Source organism: Tetrao urogallus, assembly GCF_951394365.1.
Source record: "Tetrao urogallus genome assembly, chromosome: 8".
NCBI classification, from domain to species: Eukaryota; Metazoa; Chordata; class Aves; order Galliformes; family Phasianidae; genus Tetrao; species Tetrao urogallus.
In genome coordinates this window covers 36,651,013-36,671,348 of record NC_136821.1, presented here as the reverse complement: position 1 = coordinate 36,671,348, position 20,336 = coordinate 36,651,013, and the positions used below count along the sequence as shown (strand labels likewise).

The 20,336-nt window shown below is 39.5% G+C and overlaps 1 protein-coding gene across 1 annotated transcript in view; it reads left to right on the top strand.

The window, feature by feature from the left end:
* The window catches only part of PCNT (pericentrin), a gene marked incomplete at both ends in the record, with an annotated part of 92,714 nt that overhangs the window by 19,057 nt on the left and 53,321 nt on the right, over positions 1–20,336 (top strand). Inside the window, 13 exons of the mRNA XM_079539331.1 lie at positions 825–883; positions 1,338–1,512; positions 3,370–3,506; positions 4,040–4,151; positions 7,487–7,528; positions 8,236–8,500; positions 8,786–8,873; positions 10,201–10,417; positions 11,177–11,415; positions 13,656–14,131; positions 15,424–16,000; positions 16,790–17,023; positions 18,887–19,051. Coding sequence (XP_079395457.1) covers positions 825–883; positions 1,338–1,512; positions 3,370–3,506; positions 4,040–4,151; positions 7,487–7,528; positions 8,236–8,500; positions 8,786–8,873; positions 10,201–10,417; positions 11,177–11,415; positions 13,656–14,131; positions 15,424–16,000; positions 16,790–17,023; positions 18,887–19,051 — 2,786 coding nt within the window. The remainder of the gene's footprint in view (positions 1–824; positions 884–1,337; positions 1,513–3,369; positions 3,507–4,039; positions 4,152–7,486; positions 7,529–8,235; positions 8,501–8,785; positions 8,874–10,200; positions 10,418–11,176; positions 11,416–13,655; positions 14,132–15,423; positions 16,001–16,789; positions 17,024–18,886; positions 19,052–20,336) is intronic.

Below are 20,336 nucleotides of genomic sequence, written 5' to 3'. Positions count from 1 at the left end.
AATTTTCAGGGAAGTGGTGATTGAACATGACCCTAACTCCTGTGAGAACTCATACATTCTTATCTTGTAGATGAAATTTCATCTTACATCTGACTGTTGGCTGGGTAGCTGATAGTACCTCAGTCTCTGGAGTCTCATTTCCCACTGAGAAACTTGAAGTGATGTTTAAAGCTAAGGCAACAGCACTTGGAAGAAAAGGAAGTTTTCTGGTGTTCTCATGGCCCTGCAGAGGTGCTGAGTCAGAACTTATAAGGAAACAAGGAATGAACTGGGAAGCTGTCAGTGAAAATGAAGCACATAATAGTATCTGTCTTCTGCTCTGTTTTTCCCATGCATTTTTAGAAGACATTTGAAAAAAGTTTCCCACTTGCTGTTGTCTGCTGCTCTTTTGCTATGTCTCTGGCAACAGAGATGATTGTATCTCTTATGTGTTATGCAGTGAAATACTGCTGCCTAAAATGGCAGTGATGGGCATTTGAATTTCCAAGTGTGGAAAAAGGAGGGTAGTTTATGTACTTCTTTAAAGTGTCATACTGTCTCTGTGGGCTTAGTTGGACATTCCTTTACTAATTAAGCTGTCCTTAGCCTCCAGGCTTTTCTTAGCAGTTACAACTGCTAGATAATTATCACTTTCTAAAATGAAAGGGAATTACTGGGGTATAACATAACAATAGGATTAGATAGGCATGCAGCAGCATAACTGCAAGGGTCTACCTATTCAAACTCCAAGCGTGATGTTGAAAATGTTCATCTATATTTCTACTTGTCATTTAAACATAATATTGTATATACATTTATTAATAATAAGGATTTTTATTTCACAGTTGATCAAAGAAAGAAAATAGAACTGGAAATGGAAGAGAAACATATTCAGATGCTAGAGGTACAAATTTTGTTCTTCATAGAGGGAGGAAAAAAAAGAACAATTTCCTTTAATAAACCAGAGCTGGAAGAAGTCCCATGTCTACTACATGTTTGTTGTAGTGGACAAATAAGTGGAATATAAAGGGGAAAAAAATCCCCAGACACCTGATATTTAGAATCATAGAATCACCAAGGTTGGAAAAGACCTAAAAGATCATCCAGTCCAACCGTTCACCTATTCCCAATAGCTCCCACTAAACCATGTCCCTCAACACAACATCCAGCCTCTCCTTGAACACCCCCAGGGTCGGTGACTCCACCACCTCCCTGGGCAGTCCATTCCAGTGCCTGACCACCCTTTCTGAAAAGTAATACTTCCTGATGTCCAGCCTGAATCTCCCCTGCCGTAGCTTGAAATTTGCTAACATTTGCTAAATGTTAGCTTTAATAACGCACATATCTTTTTGTCTTAGACTCTTAAAAGAGACTGGGAGTTGGAGTCTGAGATGCATTTAAAATACACGTGTGAGGAGCTGTCTAAAAAACATCATGCTGAAATAGCAGAGCTGCAGAAAACTCTGGAAATGGAATTAGAAAAAGTCAAAGCAGAGCTGGGACTTCTTTCTCTTGCGAAGGAACAATCTGAAAGTAGGTGCTATGATCTGAAAAGCAGGTTTCTTTATCCAGCAGTAGCAAAGCTATCCATATAAAAAAGCAAATACAAAACATATCCTTGTACAAGAATGAGGTTGATGGCATGAGACTGTTGAAAACAGCAACTAAGTGAGAAATGTTTTTAAAACTCACATAACTGCATTGAATTTTAACTTGCACTAGACAGGTGTTTTTCTTTGAAAGTATTAAAGGTGTTTTGCTGACAGATTAAAGCCAGCTTTAGGCTAATCAAGATTTCTGTTCATATTCATGGAAACTTCTTCAAACTAAAACATGCACCTTCAGATTCTTGTTACAAGAATCTTATACAAGTTACAACTTGATGGAATGACATCTTGTTTAAGTACTGTTCTGTAAGTGACTTTTAAGACTAGCGTAATTGGAGTTTTTATTATCTTTAAAAGTAATTTAATGATGAATACCTAACCAGATACATCCTCTGCTGACGTGTAGGTAGAAGATAGAACTGTGAAGAGCTTGGATAGGGATTGAAAATTTGATGCATTTACTGGAATTGTGATTTACTTGCACTTATTGCCAGTAACTGCATGAGGAGGATCCACGAGATACGTATACTGTGAAGAGAGAGATCTCGTCAGGTAGTTGAGCCTCCAAGACTCTATGTCAGCGAGAGATGTGAGAAACATTTTCCTCAAACGAATGAGAATACTGTGCTGCCGCTGCTGAATTCTGATGCCACCTGGCAAGCAGCAGGACCAAGTTTGAGAAGTGAAGGGTGGACTTCTTATGTGCCATAGGCCTGGTGCTTTCACTGTGTTTGGATGGCCTTTGGCTGCTATGAGGACATATTTCTAAAAATGGCTTGTTCTCCCCTGCCTGCACTGGCTTTACCAGGTTTCCATGAACCCGTGCCTGTAAAGTTTGTTCTGTGAGGGTAGTGTGAATCTCTTGTAGAACACCATGGCTGAAAAACAATCAGTTTACTGCAGGTGTTTTCTGACAGACCAAGATTTGTTGACTGAATGAAGTAATTGCAAGTTTAGGGTTTAGAGGCAAGTTTACAGGGTTCAGAGAGTGCTCAGCACTGAGGCATGGCACAAGCCTCTCCAGTTCTTCCAAGTCATCTCTTTCATTTCTCGCTACTGGCTGTAGTTGTAGGAGAAATTCTGTGTTTGTAGGCCGTGCAGAAATGTTTGATTCCCTTAAGAAAATGTGCTTCTAGTTCAGAATACTTCTTGTATATGCAGAGAGCAGGTATTCATCTCTCTGGCATTACTGTTTGGTTACTTCTTGGCTAAGAGTGTGTTATGTAGACGTATGGGAACTGCTGAGTCATGGCCTGAACCTCTGATTGATCACCTGAGGCGAGCACTGGTGAAGGCAATTCATCTTGCTGCTGGGGGGGGTGGAGCCTGGCTCCTCTGGGAGCTCTCTCGTAGACCCATTGAAGAGCTGACTGCCAGTGGGGAAGGATCTCTTCTGGAGATCCCTCCTCTGGAGTTTTGCAGCCTGGGACGTGGGTAAGCGTTCTATCTATTCTCTTTTTGTTATTATAATCTGCTTTGCCAAGCTCTCTTGTTTATTTCATAATTATAACATCTTTATATTCATTGACTATACAATAGAGAACTGTGGTAGCACTGTGTAGAAACTTTAGATGTTGAAATCCCTTATTTTTCGAGATATTTGTAGTGATCTGAAAGTAGTGAGACCTCTATGAAAAGGCTTTTATTGTTGTGAATCCTACAGGAAATGTTGTAAGCCAGCATAGTGGTCTGAATATGTGCTATTCCTATTTTAGTCACACAGGTACAGGTTGTTACTTGTTAGCCAGGATGATGGTGTAACAGAACTCATTTTCAATTTTAGAGAAATGTGTAGATTTGGAGAAGCAGCACCAGTTAGCAATCACAGCATTAACTAAACAACTGGAGGCTGAACATAACCAACTCCTGGAAGATATAAAGACAGAAAGCCAAGAAAAAGAACAGAATCTACAGAAGGAGGTAAAGATGATTTTTTGCATTGACTAATTGATTACTATGTGTGCAGATCATATACTTGTGTTATTATTTGGGTAACTGTGTTTAGGGGTTTAAATTAAAAAAAACTAAAGCACGCTCTTTAAAAAAACTAAAGTAGGTGCATACTCTGGGACCTTCTATAGCAATTAATAATCATTTGAATGCAACTGCTGTTCTGCAGTTTGGTGCCATTCCTTCCTCTGTATTAAGGATTGGCACTTTAATATAGGTGATGTTCTTGATTTTTCTGAATTTTGTGTTTCTTGCTACTTGATTCTTGCTAGCAGTGTTAGCTGTGGCATCAGAAGGGAGCAAATCCATTTTTAAAGTACATCTAATAGTTAAGCACTACTCAGTATCTCAGGTATCCTGGGTCAGGATATGAATGTTTTGATATCACTGATGTTTCCACCTTGTTCTGATGTAACTGTATATGTTGCATGTAAAGTAAGGAATCAGGAAAAAAAAAAAAAAAAAAAAAGCTTTTAATGAAATATTGTTATTAAATTCCATAGCTGGAAAAACTTCAGATCATGCATGAAGAATTTAAGACTCGATCACAAGAAGAAGTCAGGCAGCTTTGGTCTCAACTTGGCAGTACCCGAGCAAATCGGCAGGAGTTAAGTGGTATGCTCAAAACTTATGCATTTTATTTTGTTTCATCTTGGTCGTGTGGTTGGTGTGAAAGGAGTTTAATTGTGTACCAGAAATGCACTGCTAGGTCACTGATATGTGAAGTACATCACACCCTAGTGATTGGGTGTGTGATGAGTTTGTGAAGTGAAAGGTAAGTCAGTGTTTGATGTCTAGTTGGATGTCAAAAAATGTGGTGTGGCTCACTTGTTTTCCATTCCTTTCTCTGCTCCAGCCTGCATAGTGTAAATATCTGTAGTGAAAGCCAAATGACTTCATTGCCACTTCAACTAAATGTCGTGTAGTTAAAGATGGAGAAAATCCTGGTCAGTGAACTAACACGCTACTTCTTGAATTCAGTACAGGATTATAACTTCAACTGAGAAAACTGTTGATTTTTAAGATCACCATGTCGAATCATAGAATTGTAGAATTGCTCAGGTTGGGAAAGACCATAAGGATCATTGGATTCAACCGCAACCTAACCATACTACCCTAACAACACTCTGCTAAATCATAGACTCGTAGAGGTTGGAAGGGTCCTCCAGAGAGAGTCCAACCCCCCTGCCAAAGCAGGTTCCCTACACCAGGTCACACAAGTAGGTGTACAGGCGGGACTTGAATATCTCCAGAGAAGGAGACTCCACTGCCTCCCTGGGCAGCCTGTTCCAGTGCTCCATCACCTCACCTAAAGGAGTTCTTGCGCACGTTTGTGCGGAACTTCCTATGCTGCAGTTTCTGGCCGTTTCCCATTGTCCTGTCTCCACACACTGCAGAAAAGAGTCTGGCCTGCCACTCTGCACCCCACACCTTAGATATTTATAGACCTGGATCAGGTCCCCTTTCAGTTGTCTTTTCTTAAGGCTGAACAGACCCAATTCACTCAGCCTTTCTTCATAGGAAAGATGCTCCAGGCTCTCCTCAATCTTTGTGGCCCTCTGCAGGACTCTTTCCAAGAGATGCTGATCTTGTTTGTTCTGGGGAGTCCAGAACTGGACACAGTACTCCAAATGAGGCCTTACCAGGGCAGAGTAGAGGGGGAGGATCACCTCCCTCGACCTGCTGGCTACGCTCTTTTTAATGCAGCTCAGAATGCTGTTGGCCTTTTTGGCCACAAGGGCACACTGCTGGCTCATGGCCAACCTGTCGTCCACCAGGACACCCAGGTCCCTCTCTGCAGAGCTCCTCTCCAGCAGCTCATCCCCCAGCCTGTACTGGTGCGTGCAATTATTCCTCTCTAGATGCAAGACTCTACACCTGCTTTTGTTAAACCGCATCCAGTTTCTTACTGCCCAGCTCTCCAGCCTGTCCAGGTCTCGCTGAGCCTGAGGCCTTCAGGCGTATCAACCAATCCTCCCAACTTCGTGTCATCAGCAAATTTGCTGAGGGTGGCCACTATCCCCTCATCAAGGTCATTGATGAAGATGTTGAACAAGACTGGACCCAGCACAGACCCTTGGGGGACACCACTGGTTACAGGCCTCCAGCCAGACTCTGCACCACCAATGATGACCCTCGTGTCCCTGAGCACCACATCCAGATGTTTGTTAAACACATCCAGGAATGGTTCAAATACCTTCATGGGGAGCCTATTCCAGTGCTTAACCACCCCTTCTGTAAAGAAGTTCTTCCTGATATCCAACCTAAACGTCCCCTGGTGCAACTTAAGGCCATTTCCTCTTGTACTGTCACCAGTAAGAAGAGACCAACTCCACTCTCACTGCAGGCACCTTTCAGGTATTTGAAGAGTGCAGTAAGGTCTCCCCTCAGCCTCCTTTTCCCCAGACTAATCAGCCCAAGTTCCTTCAGTCTCTCTTCACAGGCCATATTCTCCAAGCCCTTCCCCAGCCTTGTTGCCCTTCTTTGGACCTGCTCCAGCACCTCCATGTCCTTTCTGTACTGAGGTGCCCAAGACTGAATACGGTACTTGAGGTGAGGCCTCACCAGTGCCGAGTGCAGGGCAGGATGACCCAATCTTGCTCACCACACTATTACTGATCCAAGCCAGGATGCCATTGGCCTTCTTGGCCACTTGGGCACTCTGCTGGCTCACATTCAGCTGCCTGAATCAGGCAGCTTTCCAGCCACTCAAGCCTGTAGGGTAACCCAGGGTTGCTGTGACCAAAATTCAGGACCTGCCCTTGGCCCTATTGAAACTCATACAGTTAACCTTGGCCCATCAATCCAGTCTATCCAGGTCCCTCTGTTAGTGCCTTTCTCTCTTCAGGCAGATCATCACTCCCTCCCAACTTGGTGTCATCTGCAAACTTACTGATGGTGCACTCAATCCCCTTGTCAAGATCATTAATAAATATGCTAAATAGAAGTGGCTCCAGTACTGAGGCCTGGGGGACACCGCTCTTGACCGGGCACCAACTGGATTTAACTCCACTGACACAGCTCTTTGGGGCTGGCCATCCAGTGTTTCACCCAGTGGAGTGTGTGCCCATCCAAATGACTTCAAGTGGTTTGTTGTAGCTGTGAGGATTTTTTTCTTTTATTTGTTGATAGGCTACTTTATTTTAAAAGAAAAAGGCAGAAATATTTCAAAAGCACGTGATCCTGTTAAATCTCCTTTTTTTCCTTTTTGAAATGTGGTGTGAATTTTATATATCTTAAGATTTCTGATGTAAATTATTACACTCACAACTTTACAGCGCAGAAGTTGGAATTGACATTTTTTGCTTGAAATGGAGTAGAATATATCTCACTTGTATGCGTACAGCATATATATTATATATAATAAATACATAATAAATGAAAGTGTAATTTTTAAGAATTAAAATAGGCGGTGTGATTTTAACCTTGACTCTGTATGTTGCCTTTGGTAGATTGTAACATTAGATGGCATTCTTATACTGGGTTGGTCTAAACATATTATATTGCCATTTGTTTTAAGCATAATTTTCTGGGCTAACTGGAGTTGTAAGTACCTCATCACTGGAGGTGTTCAAGACCAGATCGGGTGGGGCCCTGGGCAGCATGATCTGGTTGCAGCACTGCTGGTTGGCAGCCCTGCCCATAGCAGGGGTTGGAGCTAGATGATCTTTGAGGTCCCTTCCAATCAAGTTGTTCTATGATTCTACGAAAATTTCAGAATTTTTTAGCTATTGTAACTGTAAGCTTTTGAAGTATAATTGGATTTTGTGAAGGTGTTGTTTTTTTTTCTGTCATTTGTTCATACCACTCCATAGAATTTTCTTGAATTCTTGAATATCCCATCTCTGTAGTCCTAATCTTTATTAACTCTTCAAATGACATTCCATGTGACTAATCACTGACATTAGTGTTGCTTGTACCCTTTCTGTTTCTCCTTCATGTTACTTGAGATGGTGAGTCAGTCTGGTCAAGGATGGAAACTCGTGTTCCAGGTGAGGATCTCTCCTTGTATGAGGGGTTCTTAATGGTGTTTGGTTTTTCACTGCTTCTCTCCACTGAAGTCATTGTGTGACAATGCATTTGAACTAGTTTGAGGACTTACTGTGGTGGATCCAAAGCATAGCAGCTGGACAATTGGATCACTGCTCAGATTTAAAAATGACCTTTCACCAAAGGTGAAAGTTATTAGATGTTTTCCTCTGTTAATTTCATACTGGTAGATGTTGCTGATTAGGCAAAACCTACCTATGTAGTATTGGGTTTCCCTTGCCTGTGCTGTTAGTGTTCTCACTAATCCTGGCTTGTCACTTGATTCCTCTGATCCTTGTACATAACAACTACTGCCTTAAGCAGATGTAAGCAGTGTAATTAATGCTCTTACTCCTTGTTTGTGTGTTTGCTGTGAAAAATTTCACTCCAAGTATGTGTTGCGTTTTTCCCTTTTTTTCCTTCATGAAATGCAGTTCTATCTTCAGTTGATCTGTGTAGATTCATGAAAACCTTAAGTCACCATCACTTACGAAGTTAAGCCATCTGGAGAACTGTTTTTTCTTACACTTTTTGTCCTTTTCCTACCTTGGTTTCTGCCTATTGCTTGTGGAATAACATTTTACAACTATCTCAACAACTAAGATATGGCTGATTTTCATTTGTAGTTGTACTCTCTTGAGTGCTCATGCTGTTTTTATTTCCATTCCAGAGCTGAAAGAGCAGCTCATGGCTCGTGCATCACAGGTGGAAGAAATGGAGCATTTAAAGCAAAAATTTGAAGAGCAGCGTCAGCGAACAAAAAGCGAGCATGAGGCTGAATTAGAACAACTGAGAATCTACTTTGAAAGAAAGTTAAGAGTCGCTGAGGAAAACTACAGAGAAGAATTGACTTTGCTGCATCAGAGACTGCAAGAACTGAAAGAATATTCAGTATCTGAGGTTGATGTGAGCCATAATCAAGTAGGGAATATCAGGTATCTCTTTTTTTCTTTTCGTCTTGTGTTCTAATGTGGAGTGTTTCCATTTGTTTGTCTAAGAGGTGATGTTAGCCCGTAAATATGTTGGGATGGGGCACTGGGGGATTTAGATTAGTCAGATACCTAGCAATGGAAGTAATGAATGTGGAGGATACTTTCCTATGTAGCTATTACAGTGGCTCTATGCCTGCTTTTCATACCATATGGTAAGTCAGTACATTTAACCTATTCCGTGATGCATGGTATAGTCTTGAACTTTAAAACACTTTTTCTCTTCCTCAGTTCTTCTGTCACAGTTTTTGGAGAGGTTGAGAAAGAGAGAAAAGACTTTTTCCTTGATCAACTGAATCAACAGCTGGAGCAACATAAGGTAGGATTTTGGAGATATTGAGATACACACAACTTATATGAAAATTGATGTCTGATTCCCAGCTCTTAGCAAAGGGTTAGTTGTATTTGTGATGTTTATTTTGACCTGATTATTTTTGTTAGGTATTTGTTGGTTATTACTTTCAAATAATCCATAGGATATTGTGTCCCATATCTAAAATGGAGCAAGCTCTTACTAATTTCTTCCACGCAAGTGGGGATTTAACAACATTTCTTTTCTCTATATATTCTGTAGCAATTGTGCCTCTTACTGCTGTCTGTTCTAAGCGGCTACACTAATTTGGTCTCTCCTCTGTATTTTCATATACCTTTTTGTGATTTTAACATACTGATTTTTTAGATAGATTTATTTGAAGTTGACTCATAGTCAAGAGGAATTTTCCTATTTTGGTTTTAGGTTTTTATTTATTTTTTTTTTAATTAGCTATAAAAATAATTTTCTTTAATGACAGGATGACAAGCAGACAAGACATAGACAAGACAGCATGAACTCAATTTCATTAGTAAACAACACCAAAAAAAAGACGGGTATAAAATAAATGAGAAAAGAATGTATCGTGCTTTTTTTTTATTTTATTTTATTTTATTGCTCCAGATTGTTTCCGACTAAGTATGAAACTGCATTCATAGGTCATGTCTTCCCAGCTGTAGATAAATTAGAGATCATCTGTGGCTTCCCAGGGAAAAAGAAAAAGGGAACTTAAAAACAGGGGGCTGACTGACTTTTTGTAGAGTCTGATAGTGACATGACAAGGAGAAAGGTTTTAAAGTCAAAGGGGAAATGTGGTTTAGATGTCAGGGGGAACTTTTTACTTGGAGAGTGGTGAGGCTGCCCAGAGAAGCTGTGGGTGTTCTCTTGAGGTGTTCAAGGCCAGGCTGAATGAGGTCCTGGGCAATCTGATCTGGTGTGTGGAAACCCTGCCCATGGCAGGGAGATTGAAACTAGATGATCTTTAAAGCCCGTTCCATCCCCTTTCATGTAGAGGAGTCGTCTTTATAGTCTTGAGAATTGATGGTTTCTCCACCTAGATGCTTGTGGGACTTTCCTCTCTATTATATCTTCAGACAATTCCTGAAATTCTGCTCTGTCCTGTGACATGATTCCAGAGTGTGTATGCCTTGAGTGTCTCTGCCACTGTACTTAATAGAGTGGCAGGAAAAGAGAAGAATTAGGGCTTTTGTAAGCCAGGTATATAAATGTCAAGCACACACTTCTTAGTGGAATTAATTTTGTATTCTCTCTTAGAAGAATCTCATCATGATTTCCTCAAAGGTGAAGATGTCTTTTTAATTCATTTCTTATGCAGGAAGAAATTGCCTGTTTGCAAGGGCAACTAAAGGAAGATCACAGACACGAACTAGATTCCTTAAAGTCTTCCCTTGCACTTCAATATAAAGGGGACCTACTGAAAATGAAGATGGACCTCTCAGACAAGTATATAGTAGAAATAGAGGAAATGAAAAGAAAGCATTGTTTAGAACTTGAGCAGCTCCGTGCCAGACTTTCAGAAGAACATATCAAAGGTAAGATAAACTTACAGATTGGAAGTAAAACGGCAAGCTGATTGTGTGGATAGCACCTTTTCAAAAAAAATATTTAAAGGTTACCTGATGAAATCGTTAATTTTTTGTTGCTTTACTTTACAGAAAACACTTAAAAACACCAGTGTTAATCACTGGTATTGAGCACTTTGCTTTTTGACTCTTATGGGGATATTGAGTTGCTTTTCTAAAGATTTGATGACCTGACGGTGGTTATTCTGTAGTAAAACCTACTGCAACTGAGGAACAGGAGTTAATCACATTCCATTCTTGATGCATGGGACGCCAGTGTCAATTCCTGAATTAACACTAAAAATTGCACAGAAAGATTTTATCAGGCATGTTTAATCACTGTCATATCTGGATGAAGTAGGTCATTTCTCAGTCCTTTCCACGGAGTATAAACGTCGTTTTGTGGACTTCATCGCATTCTGTTCATATGACTTCAATATCTTTTTCCTTCTGTGTTTTCCGCTGGTTGTTGCGTATATACTGGTATGAATTTTTTGAACAAAGAAGGAAGTATTTGCGGGGAACAGGTTTTGTGATAGGTAGCTATTGCTATAGAACTCAGGATAAAATTCCTTTTGCGGCTAAACTTAATGAGACTTTATACTGGTCAATTTTGTGTAATTTCTTAACAGTTACTCTTTTCCTTGACAAATGCTTTCTTGTAATTTGTATGAATATGCTGACTTGTATGCATTTTATATTGAACCAGTACATTGTTTCTTCCCACAGAAATCACTAAATTGCGCCTGCAGAGTGCTCAAGATGCAGCACGGCAAGTTGAAATGGAGGTGGCCAAGCGAGTATCTGTGCTGGAGGAAGAACACAAAGTTAAGCTCTCTCTCCTCCGCTCTGAGGAGCAGCATATTGCAGAGCTTTCAGAAGAAATAAAGCGTTTAAAGGAAGAGATAACTAAACAAAAAGACTTCTTTGTGAAGAATGAGAAGCATCTGAAAGAGCAAATGGAGCAGGTAACCCATGTTACTGTGCTGTTTGTGTGGAGCCAAGCAAGCACAGATCTGCTAGGAAGGCCAGGGAGATACACATGGCACTCATCTTTTACACATACCTGATTAATGATGTTAGCTTCAAGTTTAAATGGAATTGCATGGATACACTTGAATAATGGAATGTATATTTGTAATTCAGAGCGTGTTAGTGTTAAACACTTGAAAGTTCAGATAGCGTGGAAGGGGAAGAGTGCTTCAAGGGTTGATCCTGTCCACCTTTTCATTGAAGTGAGTCAAACATACACAACCACTTCTGATACATGTACAAGTAAAGTGATGCAGTTATGTACTGTGATGTGTCATGCAGTAATGGAGACTTTAAGAAAAAGTGATGTAGCAGATGGAAAAAACCTTTCTTTTGATTGGGTCCCCTTGAGGCAGTTTCTGGTTCTGCTAGGACAGTTTTCTGAAACAAATAGTTTTTCAGACCAGATTTTTGGGGAGGAAAAAAGAATAGGACAACAGATTTCTGTTTTCATTTTGCTCTGGCTCTTTGACTGTTAAAGCTTAAGAGATTGAGAATCATAAAATCACTTAGGTTGCAAAAGGCCTTCTAGATCAAGCTCAATCATGTCCTGACCTACAGAGTCCTGTAACAAAACCAGCTCCCTTAGTGCCACTTTCACACATCTCATAACTGCCTCCAGGGAGGGGGCTCCACCATTTCCTTGAGGGTTCCATCCAATGCCTAACCACCGTCTCTGTGAAGAATCTCTTCCTGGTGTACAATCCAAACCACCCCTAGAATAATTTGAGACTATTTCCTCATTTCCTATCATTTTTCACTTGAGAAAAGAGAATGACACATTTCGTACTGCAACCTCCTTTTAGGTAGTTATAGAGAGTGTTGAGTCTCCCCTCAAACTCCTCCAGACTAAACATCCTGAATTTCCTCAGTTGCTCCTCGTAAGTCTTAGTTTTTGCTTCCCTCATCAACTTGGTTGCTCTTCTTTGTATGTGCTTGATCAACTCAATATCCTTCCTGTAGAGAGGGGCCCAAAACTGAATGCAACATTTGAGGTGTATGCTCACCAGTGCTGCATGCAAGAAGACAATCAGTTTCCTGATCCGACTGACCATACTGTTCCTTAAAAAAGCATTTGGCCTCCTTGGCCACACTATTGCTCTCCTGGCTCATGTTCAGATAGCTGTTGACCAGTACCTCTAGGTTCTTGTGTACTGGACAACTTTCCAGCCACTTGTCTCCAAGCCTGTACTGCAGTATGGGGTGGATGTAGCTCAAGTGGTACCCAGTGTTTACCTTGGTTGAATGTCTTGCAGTTGAACTCAGCCTGTTGATTTAGCCTAACTCCATCTCTCTGCAAAGCCTTCCTACTCTCAAGCAGATCAACTCTTTTGAGTTGCAAACTTTCTGAGGGTGGATTTGATCCGCTCATCAAGATAACTGATTCACATTTCATTTGGCTTCTGGTCTTTGCCTCTTAGAAGCAAAGTGAATTCTTGCCTCTCAATTTCTGTTGCTTCATAAGATGTTTTCATGGATTGTGTGTTAATCTGATTGTTTTTTTGCTTTTCTGCCTCTTTATTTGGCTTGTAGCATAAAGGGATATTTAAATACCTCTTCAAAAGAAATCCTCCAAGTGAAAGCTGAAGAAAAAATGTCACTTGATACATCACTTTTATTTGATCTTTTATTAGCTTTGTTTTCCTTTCAAGGAATAAGCATGTTGTTTCTGTAGTTTACGTGCTTAGTCTTTATTGCCTTTTGTCATTTAGCAGTCATTTGGTGCTTGGCTTCTGTTTTTATGCTAGATGCTTTTTATGTGCTTTTTGCTACCTGTAAGAACTATCCTTGTAATGGACTTCAGTGCTGTGTATAAAATATCACAAGGATGTTAAAGGTGAGGAGAGGTATAAAAGAAAATTTTAGTGATGCTCAATATTAGTAACTTTTTAAGTTGAACTTCTGAAATGAAGAAAAGTGACCACAAGAGAACATAACAAAGGGTGCTAATTATTTTTGCTTTAATTCTCTTTCTCTTTTCTCTACTCCAGTTAATTCTTAAAAGTGAGCTGAATTCAAGTTATATAAATTTATGCTTTTGCCTTACTTTTGTTCAGAAGGATGACTTGCATGCAAGAATTGAATCTCTCCTAAGACCTTAAATGCTTGAGAAGATTCACTTCAGGCACTTCAATTTGGTTACTGTTTAATGCGTTTTTAATGACTGTTTTCACAGGTAAAATTTAAAATTGCTGAGGATCATGAGAATGAATTAAAGGAAGCCAGGGAAGAAGTTCAGAAAATAGAGACTATGTACAAAGAAAAAGAGAAGAAATGGAAATGTGAAAGTGAGGACCAGAGAATCCAAGCAGAAGAGAAATTATCATTGTTGCACGCAGAACTGCAAAATAGGTTGGAATGTGAGAAGCAGAATTTACAGAAGGAGTTTGAACTTCGTGAAACTCAAATGAATCAGCTCCAAGATCACCAAGCTGCCAAAATTGTAGAATTAGAGAAGTTGGTAAAAGAACAGCAAAACAACTTGCAACAGCTAGAAGACAGCCTTGCAGTTGCACAGGCCACACAGAAGTCTCAGGAACAATATGACAGTGACCTGCAGGCAGCCAAAGTGCTTATGGCAAAAGAAATGGAGAAGGCCAAGCTTTGTCTGCAGGAAGAGTGTGCGCTGAAACTTTTGGAAGCACAAAACAAGTAAGCCTTGAGTATTTGAGCATTTTCATTTGCTGGGGATAAGTAGCCATTGAGTCGGTAATCATTGCTACTTTTTTCTTATTTTGCAATTAGCAAGTGACAGTGGTGTGGATTGTCACTTGATGGCACCAGTTTACTTATTTATGTAGTGTTTACTCTACCAAGGTATAGTAAGGATGTCCATTATTATATCTAGTCTGTAGCCTAGTTTTCCTTCTAACAGTTAAGGTTACAGCGCAGCTTGTATTCTAGTCTTGGAGGAGAGAAAGCATGCATGACATACAGATGGAAAAACTCTTGCATTATTTTTTAAGATTGTTTGAATTATTCTAATGAATTTGAGCGTATCTTTCCTGGCAAGTAAAACTTGTTATCCACTGAATGATGAGGCTGATGGGCCATATATGGTGTTCTTTAGTGAACTAAGTTCTGATTGGAAATGAAGGTTTTAAATGCTCAGGTCTGCTCCTCTACTATTCTATTCTCCATGCCTTATTTTATTATATTCAAGGAAATCTTCAAATATGTGTATATTTGCATACATTACTTAAACTTTACCCCTGTGACTCTGTCCTCCTCAGATACATGCTCATTTGAAAAGGATTGGAGAAATAATTATAGTAAGAAAATGCTGAAACTTAGCCTTTAAATAACCAATCACTTCTTAATTACTGGTGTCTGTATTGAAAAAATGCTGTAGTTAATGATTGCTGCAAACTGCAGCGTTTCCAATACTATGTCTTCTGCACTGAGCTTTGAAGTAGATCTCAGCTACTGTCAGTTTGGAGAAGCCCTTCAATATTCCTCATATGCTTCCATGGTGGATTTAAGTCCTGGTCTAAGCTAGATGCATTTAGAGATATTGCTTATGACTGTTCACTTGTAGACAACACATTTGAAATGTACACATTGTACATATTGTGTTCTAGATATTTGCTCAATCTTGTTTTGATACTCATTTTGTTTTTGTGGGCTTTTTGTGCGCTACACCATCAGTGGAATTTAAATGAGATGGAGAGAGCAAGGTTTGCATGTTACTCTCTGTTGGTAGAAATGTAATAGGAGTTCAAACTTAGCTGGTAATAACCAGATACAGCCAAAAGACATTGCCTAGACCATGATGTGGCTCTAAAATCATCTTTTGGTTTGCTTTGAATTAGTTCTTTATTAAAAACATAAAGTGAAGTTATGGAGTATAAATAAAGCCTTGTTCCTGTTCTTTGTTACTTATCTATTTATTTCAACAAAAAGTGCCTGACAATATTCTCTTAACTTTATGGAAAATCATTTAGGTTTATGGAGGAACACAAAGCTTTGACTCAGAAGTTCACGGCTGAGCAAGAGTTTCTTCTCCAAGAGCTGAAGAAGAAACATGTTGATGAGCTAGAGCTTCAAAGTCAGCAGCTACAAGAGAAGCATAAGCAGAAAATTTTATCTCTGACAACTGAATTTCAGAGAAAGCACCAAGCTGAAATTAAGACACTTAAATCTACACTAGAAAGTAAACAGCAAATTCAGCTTGAAGCTTTTGTTGCTGAGCTTCAGACAAAACATCAAGCACAAATTGATGCGCTGGAGGCTAAACACTTATCAAACCTGGATTCCTTGGAGTCATCCTACCTATCTGAAATTCAGAATATAAGAGATGAACATAGGCAGGTTCTTGAGAAGCTACAGCTGCATCACACAGAGCAGCTCCGTGAAAAGGATAAAATGAATCTAGCACGCCTCGCTCAGGAGATAGAGATATTGAAGTTAAAGCATGCTGAGGAACTTCAGCTAGCACAAAATAATTTGAAAATTGAGCTAGCTACTGTGCATATGGAAAAGCTTAAAATTATGGCTGTAGAAGCAGAAGAAGCTCATAAGGTAAGTCAAAAAGAAAACTTACTTTAGAAAGTGAAATTTCATGTTATATTTTTAAGCCTACTTAAGTGTGAGAAGCTGTTGAAGTTTGTAGGATCACTCTTGTTCTTTGAGTATATTTTCTGCAACATCTTTTGAGCCAACACTAAATCTTGTGTGGCTATACTGTGACTTGAAATAAGAAACTGAAGATGAAAATGAATCTTTAAGAGACTGAGCAAGTGAAAAAATGCACCAAAAATATTGCAAGTCAAAAAGTTAGGAAGACTTCTCTAATTGCTGTAATAGAGGATGTTCCAGAGGGCTGTAATGTGTTTTCTTGTGGTGTGTGGCTTTGTTTTGCTTTGTTTTGTTTGTTTCTCCTCACCATGCCTACTCAGCTAGCCTAATGATTTGGTGGGGTTTCTGTGTCCACATAGACTCAGAGGAAGGTCTTCTGGTGAATAAGATTTTTTTTTTTTTCCTGTGCTGTCCACTAACTAATCTTAAGTCTGCACTTGAATTGTTCTTTAGCGTAAAGACTTTACAAATAAAAGGTTTAATGTTGTGTCAATGGGGAGTTCTATCACATACAAGGGAAAAAGTACAGAATTTACAGAACTATTACTAGATGGAAATGGTATTTCATTTCAGTGATACAGAGTGTGTATGTACTGTTTATGAGACAACATTGCTAATACTTACTTTAACTTTGATACAGAGGACGTGCACTTTACCAGTGGGTTACAAAAATATTTGTACTTTATTTTTACCCTTGTTTCTTTGTTTTGTTGTAAATTAATGCTTAAACAGGATGACTTAAAAACAGCTCTACAAAATCAGAGAAGTTTGCTGGAAGAAGAAAAACGTCTAGCCTTGGATATATTACGTGAGGAAGTAGTGCATATGGAGGAAAAACATAGAAAAGCTCTGCAAGAACTTCAGAATCTTCATGAGGCAGAAATTAAGAAGCATAAGGAAGAGCACTGCAGGGAGCTGGAAAAGGAACTGGAGAAACTAAAAGCACAGCATGAGCACGAACAAGAGGTCAGAATGTTGGTAAAACCTCAACCCCAAATAAGCCATAGTTTCACACAGAATAAATTCCATCTTATTACCGTTAGAAGTAAGTTGACATATCCAGATGCTTTTCTGGATTTCTTGCAATAGTGCCAATTGATAAGAAGAGACATAGTTAACATTTTCTAGCCTTGCTTGATCTAAGAGGACCTAAGAATCCATATATGCGCATTAGCCTTATTTTTTTAAATTTAAATCCTTGTTTAAAACTTTCTGTCTCTACCTTTTGGGGAACCCGTTCTTTTTTTAATTAAACATTGTAAAGCTCTCATTTAATAGGTAATAATTTCAATAGGTAATAATACCAACTTTGTGGAAAGTAGCTGCTCACTTTAAGCTTTTATTGGTGATCAACTTTACTATCATACATTTCTTAGAGAAATTATAGCAGGTAATACTTCTTCAAATGTGTTTTATCAATAAGATTTGAAAATTGTCCTTGTTGCCATTAAGGCTTTACTATTTCTTCTTCTTCCTGGAGATGTTTACATGTAAGTTTAACGAAAGCAGTAAGGCATATGAGCTCATAATGAAAGCTAAAATTCAATGATGAACAAAATTATTTTTAAGTATTGAATGGAGGAACTCATTTTTGAATGTTGATATGAGGAGTTGCAAATAATCAAGATACTCTGTAGTATATATTATGCTTGTATATTAGAAGTAGTCACAAACAACACTAACTTTATCCAACTGCAACTGAACAATGCAAGATATGTTTTAATTTGCTTTTTCAGTTACTAATTTGAAAATGATACAGTAAATAACTCCCTAATTTGATCATTACTTTTGTATTACTTTTTGTATTACTTTGTGCACTTCACAAAAAGTGTTGCTTTGAGGAGACCAGTTTTCATTGTGTTCCTAGGGATTGTCAGGCCCTAGAGCTGGTATCTGTTCACATTACAGACTCTCTTTACTTTTAGAAGAAAAGTCTGCCTAGGAAATAAGTTTTGTTATTAAGTGGGAAGTACTTTTCATTATAAATGTTTTAGTTTTTACTCCTAGAAACAGGACTTCTCTCTATTCATGGAGTAACTCTTCTTAAAGAGTGTGGTTGAGGAGATATATGAGGGATCTCTTCTGATATTTTTGGTGTCTTTCCTTGTTTGAAGTACAGTCACTCACGAGATAACACAAGACAGCCACGTAATGATTAATTCTATGACAACAGGAGAAATCTTGTCTTACAAGAGATGCTCTTTATGTGTTTCTTTCTTTCTTTTTTTTTTTTTTTTTTTTTTCTCCTCCTTTGTAGAATTACAGAATAGCTTGGGTTGGAGGGACCTTAAAACCCATCCAGTCCCAACACCTGCTGTGGACAGGGACACCTCCCACCACATCAGGATGCCAAGAGACCCATTTAGCTTTCTTTGAACTCTGCCAGGGATGGGGTACCCACAGCTGCTCTGGACAGCCCATGCCAGGACTTCACCATCCTCTGAATTAAGGATTTCTTCCTAACATCTAATCTAGATCTGTTTGCTTTTAGTTTAAGTTGTTACCCCTTGTTCTATCACTACACTTAGTCATATGTCTGTTGGAAATCAAACAAGTAGGGAGTAATGTTAATCTTACTTGTCGGTCTTGTGAATATAGGAACTGTTTGGTACCTAATGGCTTCTCATTACTTAATACTTATTTTTATAAACTTGCTTTTCCATAGCGAGCATGAATATGAATAGCAGTTCTGTATGGACCTGAGACAACTTATGGTGAAAATTCTCCTAGGCTTTGGCAGGCCTTGATTGTTTGTTTTTAGTTCAGTTTTTTTTTTCCTTGATTATAACACTGTGGTTAAAATACTTTATACTACTTCCTTGTCTGCAGATGTATGCTTCTGCATCAGCCTCTGAAGTTGAAGCTGTGAGGACCGCTCTTCTGTCTCAATTTGAGGCAGTCAAAAACAAGCAGCAGCTTCAGTTCCAGGAAGAGATTGAGCTGTTGAAGTGTCAGTCAGAAGTACTCCTTGAACAACAAATTGCACAGCTGAAAGTAGGTAGAATTTAATGAACATGAACTTAAAAGTATGTACTAAAAGCTTATTTTTCTGAAAATGAAGAGTTGTGCCAGTCAGTTTGCTTGCTTTTGTCAGCCTAAGCAGAAAACCGATTTAAGATCTGATGGAAAACTGGTACTTTTAGTTATTCAGAGTTCCTTTGTATAATCTGACATGTCCTTAGTGGATGTACTGCTTCTGAGAAGTACAGAAGAAGACTGCTTCAGTGATTTTGACAAACAGCTGTTCTGGTTGAGGAAATCCTCACACTGCTTTAAGCCTGTTCATTTCTGTCTTGCTAATAGCTAGGCACTCTGCTGGTTGAGTCTGGAATCATAGATGGACGTGGCTCTTCTGCCTTGCTGATTCTAGGTGGGGTTTGTATTGTTGTTTCCAAATGCCAGTGTTGCTCTTTGTTCTTTCCTGTGATGACAGTCCTTGCTGTTGTCATCAAGCAGTATACACTCATCAGCTGAAGAAGTGGTGATGGTAGACTTATTCTCCTCAGCATCTTCCACAAATGATTCGAGGCAGTATAGATGACTACTTGTGTTTTGCTTCATGCTTTGAAGTCCTATTTTATCCCTTGAGGGGAAAAAGGTTTTTTTTTCAGTTCTCCAAACAACAAGGAAAGCATTTTTCACCTGGAATATATTGGTGTTCATAGATGAACTTGCATATGGTTGAGTGCACCCTCAGCAAGTTTGGTGATGACACCAAGCTGAGCAGTGCAGTTAATACAGCAGAAGAGAGGGATGCCATCCAGGGCGACCTTGATAAACTCATAAGTGGGCATGTAAGCGTAACGAGGTTTGGCAAAGCAAAGTGCAAGGCTTTGCACTTTGGGGTACTCCCAGATTTGTGTAAAAGCTGGGAGAACTCCTTGACAGTAGCCCTGCTGAGAAGGACATAGAGGTTCTGGATCTAGATCAGTTTGATCAGTTTGATTTGTCATTTGAAAAACTGAATATGAGTAGGCAGTGTGTGCTTGCTGCCTGAAAAGCCTATGGTATCCTGAGTTCCGTCCTGAGAGGTGGCCGGTAGGGCAAGGGAGGTGGTTGTCCCTCTCTATTCTGCCCTTATGAGGCCCCAGGAGTACTGCATCCAAATCTGGAGCCCCGCAGGAAACATGTGGAGCTTTTGGAGAGGGTCCAGAGGAGGGCCACAAAGATGGTCAGAGAGCTGGAACACTTCTCCTATGAAGACAGGCTGAAGGAGCTGGGCTTGTTCAGCATGGAGAAGAGAGGGCTGTGGGCAAACCTCATTGGGGCATTCTGGTAT